The 11,231-nt window shown below is 45.4% G+C and overlaps 1 protein-coding gene and 2 pseudogenes across 1 annotated transcript; 2 read left to right on the top strand and 1 right to left on the bottom strand.

The window, feature by feature from the left end:
- Window positions 1–5,997: 5,997 nt before the first annotated feature.
- LOC123812579 lies at window positions 5,998–6,616 on the top strand (annotated as a pseudogene).
- A 1,803-nt stretch (window positions 6,617–8,419) lies between these two features.
- On the bottom strand, window positions 8,420–8,767 carry LOC123812578 (annotated as a pseudogene).
- A 935-nt stretch (window positions 8,768–9,702) lies between these two features.
- LOC123812936 (60S ribosomal protein L39-like) lies at window positions 9,703–10,008 on the top strand. Its single transcript, XM_045829870.1, has one exon. The coding sequence runs from the start codon at window positions 9,737–9,739 to the stop codon at window positions 9,890–9,892; it is 156 nt and encodes a 51-aa protein (XP_045685826.1). The 5' UTR covers window positions 9,703–9,736; the 3' UTR covers window positions 9,893–10,008.
- The last annotated feature ends 1,223 nt before the right edge of the window (window positions 10,009–11,231 follow it).

Here is an 11,231-nt window from a genome sequence, read left to right as displayed (position 1 = left end):
GATATAGGTCCTTGCCTTTTATGACTTGGAATACTTCTTTCCAGCCCCTTCTTGCCTGGAAGGTCTCTTTTGAGGAAGCAGCTGACAGTCTGATGGGAACTCCTTTGTAGATTACTGTCTCCTTATCTCTAGCTGCTTCTAGGATTCTCTCCTTCATTTTTACCTTGGCTAATGTAATTATGATGTGTCTTGGTGTGTTCCTTCTTGGGCCCAAATTCTTTGGGACTCTCTGAGCTTCCTGGGCTTCCTGAAAATCTATTTCCTTTGCCAGAATGGGGAAGTTCTCTTTTATTATTTGTTCAAATAAGTTTTCCACTTGTTGCTCTTCCTCTTCTCCTTCTGGTACCCCTATAATTCGGATGTTGGATCGTTTAAAGATGTCCTGGAGGTTCCTAAGCCTCTCCTCATTTTTTTTTTAATTTTTATTTCTTCATTCTTTTCTGATTGTATGTTGTTTTCTTCCTTCTGGTCCACTCCATTGGTGTGAGACCCAGCTTTCATTCCATCACTATTGGTTCCCTGTGCATTTTTCATTTCACTTATTGTAGCCTTCATTTTTTCATCTAATTTGCAACCAAAATCAACCAACTCTGTGAGCATTCTGATCACCAGTGCCTTGAACTGTGCATCTGATAGGTTGGCTTTCTCTCAGTTGCTTAAAAGTATTGACTGTGGGGCTTTCAATTCTGTTTGAGCCATCTTTTTTTCTCCCCCTTTGGTCTGGTGGCACCTGTTACGTATGAGGGGCAGAGCCTTAGGTGTTCACCAGGGCGGGGCACCCCAGTCGCTGGGTTGTGACGTTGTATGTGGGGGCAGGGTCTGAGAGGGAACAATGGTGCTTGTTTCGCTCTCTGTCAGACCTCAGCCCCTTCCACCGCTTCCCCCAAGCAAACTGGGCCCCTCTGGTGCCAATTCCTGTGTGGGTAGGCTTGTGCACCCCGTGGGACTTTCCAATGACCTCTCCTGTGAGGCTGGGAGTCTCTCCCTGTGACTCAACCCCCACAGGTGTTTTCAATCAGTGCCCCAGGGCTCTGTTTCCCAGCGCTGGGATCCTGGGTTGCACTCAGTGCCTTGCTTCACAGTCACCACCCCGCTGGGTCTGCCGGTTGCCACCCCTTGGCAGGGGTCTGCCAGCTGCTGCTTGCACACCCCAGATGCCTTACGTGCTTGGTCCCAATGCTCTCTGCTTTCCTCGCTGCAACCCGCGCCCAGCTGTCCTACTCTGCCCCTCTTACCGGTCTGGATGAACGTGTCTATTTTAACTTCTTGGGTGTCCGACTTCCATTCAGATCAATTTTCCATCAGTTCTGGTTGTTATTCTATTTCTAAATTGTTGTTGTCTCTATCTTGGTTGTGCAAGGAGGCACAGTGTGTCTACCTATGCCTCCATCTTGGCCGGAAGTCTTCATCTTTTTTTCTTAAAACAAGAGTTCTTCAACCTGTTGCCCATCAAAATTTCCTGGATAGCATTGAAAAAAACAAAACAAAACACAGATTCCTAGATGTCCTAGTGTGGGGTCCAGGAATCTGTGTTTCTAAGAAGCCCCCAACTTATTCCCATGTGTGACTGAGTGGAAACACCGCTTTCAGGCTCACCCGTACTTCTCCAGCAGCGGTACTTGCTGGCTCAAGCTTGAGGCAAAATGTATCTCTGGAGTTATCACTACCTACCCAAAGACCATGGATTGTTGTCCATTTTTCTTTGACTCATTACCATGCCTTTAGTAAAATTTTTGAAATCACACCTGCTAGAAACTGATAATATTTTCCTTTTATCCTTCAGAGGAAGGGAAGCAGTGGGAGTCTTCTATATGAAAACTATTTTTCTAAGAACTCTGGGTGTTTTGGGAAGGTCATGTATTCAAACAGTGTACAAAATGTGCTTCATTTTTGGCTCATAGAGAAAACTGGTAACTCTTTCCATATACCTCAAGCATATATCTTTACACCATTAACCGTAGACTGGCCCCTGAGTCCCACAGCCGAACTTTTCCTGCTCAGTCTCACTTGTCTTCTAGGTAAGAAATCCTCTCCTATCCCAGAGCTCCTTCACCAGAAACCAGGAGCTCACTTGCTTGCTCTCCTCAGTGAAGGTGGTGTGGGCTGTCTGACGGGAACCTTGCTGCTGTTCTGGGAACCGCAAGGCGTGGGTGCCATTCTTATGTCCTGTGGAGTTCCACCCTTGCTCTGGGTGCTCCAGAAGGTACCCTCATTAGATGGAAGCAGGGTGGAGGCTGCGGGGGAGAAGCTCCTGTGTAAAGTAACAAATGTGATTTTAAATGATCTCATGGGAAGGAAATGCTGAAACCTGAGGAAGCATAGAAGCTGCACTTAGAAAACAATGCCTCTCAAATCCACAACAGACTCCCAGCCTGGAGCAAGGCTGCCCTGGACAGGCAGTTTCCTTCCAAGGACCCATTTGTCGTATTTCTTTAAAAAAAATTTTTTTTAGATTTTTATTTATTTTTAGAAAGAGAGGAAGGGAAGGAGAAAGAGAGGGAGAGAAACATCAATGTGTGGTTACCTCTTACGTGCCCTCTACTGGGCACCAGGCCTGCAAGCCAGGCATGAGGACTGACTCGCAACCCTTTGGTTCCCAGGCCCGCACTCAGTTCACTGAGCTAGATCAGCCAGGGTGCATTTGTTGTGTTTCTTAATTTATGTTTTCCTATAGCCAATACGTTTACATAGAAGAGTGGGCAAATGAAGGTTTGCAGTTATGAGTATGCAAAAACAGTTTATTCTACTATTATTATTTACTAATTATTGTATCATTTATTAGTATTACAACTGTAAACCTACAGACTAGGTAGGTAAGACTAGGTATAAGACAAATGGGGCAAACATAAACACAAAGAACAAACTCCAACTTCTGTAGGACAGAAACTAAATGGTGGTGGGTACCATGATTTCATAATAGCCCACGGAAAACCCAGTCAGTGACCCAGCGTTCTCCGACAACCAGGTAACCACACCAGAGATCAGCACTGGAGGATGGCTTGGATTACTCCGTGGGCGTTCCTCAACCCTTCAGAGTTAGATCCAGGTCAGGCCCTGAACCCGGAGTCCCCGAACCAGTTCCTGCCTGACCAACCTGAAACCAAGCTCGCACCAGAAATGAACCTGTCCTTCCAATAACCCCATACCCAGAATGAGAATAGAAACACTAATTAAAGCAACTACAGGGGCAAGCCTACCGCATCCTTCCAAAGCACTGAACAAAATAGATTCAGGTGGCTACCCCACTGTCGACGTAGGCCAGACAGCTGTTCAGGGGGCCAGCACCAAGCTGGAGTCACCCATGGAACAGCTCCTCCGGCCAAGAAAGCTCAGGATGAACTGCTGCTGCCAACTGCTTTGTCAAGTGTCCATACCACAATTAGAAGGAGTCATTTTATTTTTTTTTTAAAGATTTTATTTATTTATTTATTTTTTAGAGAGGGAAGGGAGGGAGAAAGAGAGAGAGAGAGACATCAATGTGCGGTTGCTGGGGGTTATGGCCTGCAACCCAGGCATGTACCCTGGCTGGGAATCGAACCTGCGACACTTTGGTTCGCAGCTTGTGCTCAATCCACTGAGCTACGCCAGCCAGGGCTTATTTTATTTTTTTAATTTGTTGATTTTTAGATAGAGGAAGGGAGGGAGAGAGAGAGAGACCTCAATTTGTTGTTCCATGTATTAATGCCTTCATTGGTTGATTCTTGTATGTGCCCTCTCTGGGGATCAAACCCACAACCTTGGTGTATTGGGGTGCTTCTCTAACCGACTGAGCTACCCTGCCAGGGGGAGAGAGGTAGTCTTTTTAGAAGAGTCCCATCTGAGTTACCAGATTTGTTACCAAACTCAAGGGGTTCGCCACTTAGGGTGTTCCGTTAGATGTGGTTATGGTTAGATGGTTTTATTTACCTACAACAAGTAAAAGAGCCTTGGCTGGGTAGCTCAATTGTTTGGAGCATCCTCCCTGTATCTGGATCAGGGCACACAGAAGAATCAACCAGTGAATGCATAAATCAGTGGAGCAACATATTGATGTCTATCTCTTTCTTCCTCTCTTCTTTTCTTTCTCTAAAATTAATACATAAAAAACAACAACAACAACAAGTAAAGGAGATGGGATTCCCATCCAAAGGGAGGCTTAGCCATTGCTTATACACATTTGGTTCATTATTGGGTTGGCCAAAAAGTTCATTTAGTTTTTCCCAAGTAATGCTTAGTTGTCTTTAACTTCATTTGAAACAATTTTGTTAGACTGTATTGTGACAGCTGTCATATCAATGTGTATTTAGAAACAAATGTCAAAATTGGTGAAGTTTTGTGCAGCCATTTTAATATTGAAGATGGAAGAAAATATGCAACATTTCTGCATATTATGCTTTATATTTCAAGAAAGGTAAAAATGGGACTAAAACACAAAAAAAGATTTGTGTGGTGTAAAGATAAGGTGCTATAACTGATCAAACATGTCAAAAGTGGTTTGCAAAGTTTCTTGGCACTATTGAGATTTTGCCAAATAACCCTTTGCCATGGGGCTGACTTACACATTGGAAGATGTTTAGCAGCAGCCTTGTCCTCTACCCACTAGAAGCCAATAGCAAGAGATAGCCAACATACTCAAAATATCCAAATCAATAAAGTTATTGGTGAAAATGAAAATGTGTCTTTTATTTTACAAAAAAAACTAAGTGGATTTTTTGGCCAACCAATACATGTTGATTTCTTCTTTGCAGTTTACTGCACTTATCAGGTTCGGGTCCTGTCAAACTCATCCTGTTTACAGCTGCATACTAGACTACATATTAACATTTAGCAAGAACAGCATTTAGTGCCCTGGCCTGTGTGGTTCTGTTGGCTGGGTGTCATCTACAAAATGAAAGTTCACAGGTTTGATCCCTGATTGGGACACATGCCTGGGTTGTGGGTTTGGTCATGTATGAGAAGCAACCAATTGATGTTTCCCTTTCACATAGATGTTTCTGTTCCTCTCTCCCTCCCTTCCCCTCGCTCTAAAATAAATATTTTTTAAAATAATAGCATTTAGGAAGAACTATCCAGCTTTTGAGACCCTTGTCCTGTCTAACAATATGTACAAAGCACTTAGTATAGCAGCTGGCACACACTAAGTGCACAATAAGTTACCCGTTAGTACTCTCTGCTAGGCACTTAGAGTCATTATTTCATCTCCTGCTATCTCAATTCTTCATACATCTCTTTTGTAGATCCAATCTTTGATGACACATTCCTGGCATTTCAGACATTCCCTTTGATGCTGAGCCTGCCTTTTACACTGCAAGAACTGACTGGCATAATTTCCACTGAAGCTGAGGACTCACTGCTCTTTCGCTATACCTGTTTGTTTTCTATCGCCAGATCAGAACTTTCATTTTCTGTTATCCACTAATTCTTATAAAATTGCCAAGTGCAGGGGAAACTGTGGTTTTCCATTTTTCTTTTCTTTTGAGAATCATTATCTTTGGTTTCCATTTCTTCGGTGGCAGAATCTTATATTCAAGTGAGCATTTCTCTGAAGCTCAGTATGTAACTGGTTAAAGTTTTGTTTTTGCTGAAGCAGTATGTATACGCATCTGTGGGGTGCTCTGAAACAGAGTTCCCAGGAACACAGTTTGAAAAATACGGGAAACCCCACCCAACTCCACACATACACGACTTAAATTTTATAATTGCAGAGCAGCTCCAAAAGCAAAGATGACGCTGCAGAAACCAAACTGCTGACTGTTAAGAAGCATCATCATCATGTAGCCACATGTAGCCAAAAACCACGTGTTGAAAAGACATGTTTTTCCCCCTATCGAATTACCTTTGCACTTCTGTCAAAAATCAATGGACTTTTCAAAAAGAGGTTGAGGGTGCAAATATATAGTGTGCACAAAGTGCTGGTATCAAAAGCTGAGCATAGAAAAGTTGAGGGCCCCTGGGGCCAGGAGCGCGCTCTGTTGCACTTGCAGCCACCGAGGCGCTGGAAGCTTGGAGCTTGCTACCATGCGGCGCTCTAGCCGTCGCCTTCCCCCGCCGTGCTCTCCTGTCAGCTTTTCGCGTGACCCTGCAGCGCTCCGATTCGGCTGGCCCGGGGGCACGCTCAGTTTCTTTGGGCAGAGTGTCCGCGCTGCAGCCCTGAACGATAGCCACCAAGATGGACAAAGACGCTTGCCGGGAGGCGTACAGTCTGGTGCGCGACAACTTGGCCATCTTCTGGGTGACTTAGATATGACGGCTCCACCATCATCCCCGGCGAGCAGGGAGCGGAAAATCAGGACTTCATTCAACAGTACACAGATGACATCCGTTGTTCGCTTTGTGCGCTTCACCACTGGGGTCACCATGAGCAAGAGGTCCAAGTTCACCCTCATCTCATGGATCCACGAAAAAGTCAGCGGGCTGCAGTGAGCCAAAACCGGCTCAGACAAGACCCTGGTGAAGAAGGTCATGCAGATTTTCGCTAAAGAGTTTGTGGTCAGTGATCAGAAGGAACTGGAGGAAGATTTCATCAAGAGCGAGCTCAAGAAGGCCGGGGCGGGGTGGGGGGGGGGCCAATTATGGTGCCCAGACCGAGTCACTCCGGCCCTCCCTGCATCTTGCCAAAGTCATTTGCCTGCTCTAGCCCACCAGGAAGAGGAGACGCAAGGAGAAGCAACACCCTGCCACAACCCAGCTCACCTTCCCGGCATCCCTCATGAGCCCTGTTATGTCCCATCTCGCAAAGTTCAAGTAACATCTTTCATCTTCTTGTTCTTTTGTCTCCCTCTTTCTTGTTCTGAAGAAAATTCATCATGATGCCGAGGTCAGATCTTGGCTCCCCCAGTGGTGATCCCTTTTCCTGGCATTTCTCCTAGCCTGCCTGGCCTCCTCTGCCACGACCTCATGTTGCTCTGAAGCCCAAGCCAGTACTGCGGTCTTAGTTTTCCTCGGCAGGCCCGCCCACCTAGAGCTGAGGGGACAGCTGTGCCTGGAGCAACGCCCCCAACATTGGCCTCCTTAAGCACACGTGTTCACCGCAGGTGTCAGGCCCAGACCTCCTAGAATGTGCTCCAGGGTCCCTCACCCACCTCATTCAAAGTTGCCTAAGCTACAGAGATGGTGCTCGGTGGTAGGAAGTGTAGGCCTGACTCAAACGTAAGTACAGATAAAATTTGCCTGGCACTCGCTTCCCCACTTTTTTGATTGAAGTCCCACTATGGCATGGAGTGGAGGCAAAGGTCTGAGTGCAGATTTGACAGGAGTCTTTCAGGGTTAACTTTAGAGCACATTATTAGGGAAAGGGGCCCAGGTGTGGAACAGGAATGTAGGTAGAACTGGGAACGAATTCCTTACTTTCGAGAAGGTCGTCTGCCAACAGCAGGGACAGCGAGGGCCAGAGGGCCTCTCTGCCATCTTAGCTGTGTGTGCAGCGCCGCCTGGCCTTGGGGAGACCAAAACACCTGTGGTTTTAATCCTACATCTGCACCACACATTCGAAGGATTTTTTTTTTTCAAAGAAAGATAAGATTGGCTTGGTTCTTCATGAGCATATTTTATATTGTTCTCTTTTTCATTTTCCTTGCTCATTTCATTTGGGGGAAGAAATTGGTACCATATTGGGATTGTGAAGAACATCTGAACTCAAACAGTTTACAGAGAGCCCCGGTTGGTATAAACTCAGTGGATCGAGCATGGGCCTGCAGACCAAAGGGTCGACAGTTCGATTCCCAGTCAGGGCACATCCCTGGGCTGCAGGCCAAGTCCCCAATAGGGGGCACATGAGAGACAATCACACATTGATGTTTCTCTCCCTCTTTCTCCTTCCCTTCTCTCTAAAAATAAAGAAATAAAATCTAAAAAAAAAACCAGTTTACAGAAATAAATGTTTTTCAAAAAAAAAGTGAGAGAAAAAAAGTTGAGGACCCCTATGTCATTTATCCAGAATGTCCACTGAACACTAGAGCTTAGATTTTTGCTGCCAAGGTCCTCCAAGGACTTTCCTTCCCAGCCCTGCTGTTCCATTGGCATGACATGCAGGCTTGGTGCCACCTGCCCCCGTGCCCTTAATTTCTTCTTTTTTTTCTTTTACTGATTCTAGAGAGAGAGAGAGGAAGAAAGAAAGGGAAAGAAACATTAATGTGAGAAAAACATCAACCAGTTGCCTCTTGCATGTTCCCTGACTGGGGACCAAACCTGCAAACCAGGCATGAGCCCTGACTGGAAATCTAACCCAGGACCATTTGCAGGATGATGTCCAACTAACTGAGCCACACCAGCCAGGGCAGCCTCAGTGCCTTTACTTCCCAACTCTAGCACAGTCCCAGTGTTTTCTGCCTTCTGTACAAAGGTCATGGTTTTATGGTCACTCCTGCTTCCCTATTTCTATGTCTTTAAAAAAAATTTTTTTTCAGAGTTCAGCTTTTTATTGTGTGTGCTACAAAGATGTTTAGTGAAAAAGACCAAAGCGCATGTCATCATCAGACTCCTCAGATTCTATATTCTTTGCTTCCACTTTTCTTCTCCTCAGCTGGGGCAGCAGTGGTGGAGGGAGCAGGGCCTTCTGTTCTTGCAGCACTAGCTGCTTGGGGCAGGTTCTCCAGCCCCTCTATTGCAGATGAGGGTCCCAATGCTGACATTAGCCAGAGCCTTTGCAAAGAAGCCTGGCCAGAAAGGTTCAACATTTACACCAGCTGCTTTAAATGAGGACATTGATGCCCTCCATCACCGGCACTTCGTTGTCATGCAGGGTAAGGGCTGAGTAGGTGTAGGCCAGCTCCTGAGACAGGGAGCACATGGTGTGGGTGAGAGCTGGGCCAGAGCTGCCTGGAGAGGGGCTAATCCCTGGATGAAGTGAGGGCCTCATCCCAACGCAGCTACTGAGCACCTTAGTAGCAGCTGGGGAAAGGGCCCCATTTTTGTATCTTTAAAGATTTTATTTATTTTTTTGGAGGGAGGGGAGGGAGGGAGAAAGAGAGGGAGAGAAACATCGATCAGTTGCCTCTCTAATACCCCTAACTGGGGACCTGGCCCACAACCCGGACATGTGCGCTGTAGAAATCAAACTGTTGATCTTTTGGTTCTCAGGCTGGCGCTCAATCCACGGAACCACACCAGACAGGGCCCATTTCTGTCTCTTTAAATACACCCAAGTTGCAAAACCCAGATTGGACCTAATTCTAAAATTTGTCTTCTTTATCCTTTGCCCAGCTGCCTTCTAAGCCAAGGTGCCAATCTCCTTATTTCTAAGGGCACCCATCCCCAGTAAAAGAAGTAACATCAGTCACTTCCTTGAGACAGTCCCAAAGTATAAAAGTAATATACTTTGGGGCTGTTTAATCAGCATAGGATCAGGGCTGAAGTAGTAAATTGCCCCTATCTACCCCAGGGATAATTTTATCTAGGAAAGATGATCAATCATATCTGTATAAACACAACACACCCTCTCTGACTCTATAAGCAGGATACATACCTGCTAACCTTTCTAAATTCTATTTTAAAATAATTATAAATCATTTGCTGCCCTGGGTGGGTAGCTTAGTTCATTAGAGCATCGTCCCAACTCATCAAGGTTGCAGGTCCGATCTCTGGTCAGGGCACAATACAAGAAGCAACCAATGAATGCATAAGTAAATGGAACAACAAATCAATGTTTCTCTCTCTCTCAAAATCAATAAATAAAAAATATTTTTAAAAATGCATTTGTTGGCTTCCTCCCTCTCTCTCTCTCCGCCATTGTGGTCCGTGAGGTTTGTTCTTCTTTGCCATGTCTTCTCACAAGACTTTCAGGATCAAGAGGTTCCTGGCCAAGAAACAAAAGCAGAATCAGCCCATTCCCCAGTGGATTCAGATGAAAACTGGTAATAAAATCAGGTATAACTCCAAGAGGAGACATTGGAGAAGAACCAAACTGGGTCTATAAGGAAGGGCACATCAGAGATGTCTCATATTTACGCTCTATCGTGTTGTCTGCCTCTTGAAGTCACAGAAAAGACCACCGCTGTGGGGACAGTTTGGCATTTTATTGGAAATTGGATTTTTTTTCTTGACATTTTTCCTTCAGTAGTAGGTTGGTTCATTAATAAATGTGAGGCCACTTAAAAAAAATGCATTTGTTGACTGGTGGTCCAGTTGGTTAGATGTCGTCCCACAAAACAAAAGGTCATTGGTTTGATCCCGGTCAGGGCGCATGCCTAGGTCACGGTTTCGGCCCCAGTTGGGCTGCGTCCAGAGGCAACCGATTGATGTTTTTCTCTCGCATGGATGTTTCTCTCCCTCTCTTTCTCCCTTTCTTTCCCTCTAAAAATCAATACATAAAATATTTTAAAAATAAAAATAAAAAGTGAATAAACGTATAAAAATGCATTTGTTATGTTTGTACATGGAACACTCCTAGAAGGAACTCCAAGAAACTGGCAACAGTGGAGGACAGGTGTAAGGAAGTTTTATTCGTCAGTGTTGTGACACTGGCCCAAGCCACTGTTGCCTCTCACGTGGATCACAGTAATGATCTTGTAACTGGTCCTCTAGCCTTCCCTCAACAGTTCCCTCACCATATAGCAACAAACTGGATTATTATTCTTATTATTTCTACATATTTTATTTATTTATTTTTAGAGAGAAGGGAAAGGAGGGAGAAAGAGAGGGAGAGAAACATCAATGCGTGGTTGCCTCCCTCTTGCCCCCTACTGGGGACCCGGCCTGAAACCCAGGCATGTGCCCTGACTGGGAATCCAACTGGTGACCCTTTGCTTCACAGGCCCACGCTTAATCCACTGAGTTACACTAGCCGGGGCCTGGATTATTAAAAAAAATAAATCCAATGCTATTACTCTCCCACTGGAATCCTTCCAATGGCCTCCTGCAACTAAAATTAAACCCCAACTTCTTACTGTGGACACAAGCCTCTGAGCAACCTGGCTTCTCCTTTTCCCCTGACCTCCCACCCATTATCCTCTGCTCCAGCCACATGGACCTTCTGTTTGTTCCTCAGACATTCTGGGCCCATTCCTTCCTCAAGGCCTGGCCCTTGCTGGTTGCTCAGTCACGAATGCTCTTCCCTCAGATCAACACACAACTGGCTTCTTGTTATCATTCAAGGCTTAGGGCAATGTCACCTCAGAGAACCGCCCCCAGCCATTCAGTCTACCATAACTCTTCCCACCACCTCAGCAATCATTTCCCTAGTACCTTGTTTTGTCTTCATCGTGGCACTTCCTGTTAAAGTTATTTCTTGAGTTGTCTGTTGGCTGTCTACCCTC

Source organism: Phyllostomus hastatus, unplaced genomic scaffold, assembly GCF_019186645.2.
Source record: "Phyllostomus hastatus isolate PE091 unplaced genomic scaffold, TTU_PhHast_1.1 phas_scaffold_93, whole genome shotgun sequence".
NCBI lineage: Eukaryota > Metazoa > Chordata > Mammalia > Chiroptera > Phyllostomidae > Phyllostomus > Phyllostomus hastatus.
Note: the sequence above shows the minus strand (reverse complement) of the source record. Positions and strands in the feature narration are given on the sequence as shown.

What these genes read in the sequence shown, in the direction of transcription:
- LOC123812936 (XM_045829870.1), top strand. Translation starts at nt 9,737, where the DNA reads ATGTCTTCTCACAAGACTTTCAGGATCAAGAGGTTCCTGGCCAAGAAA.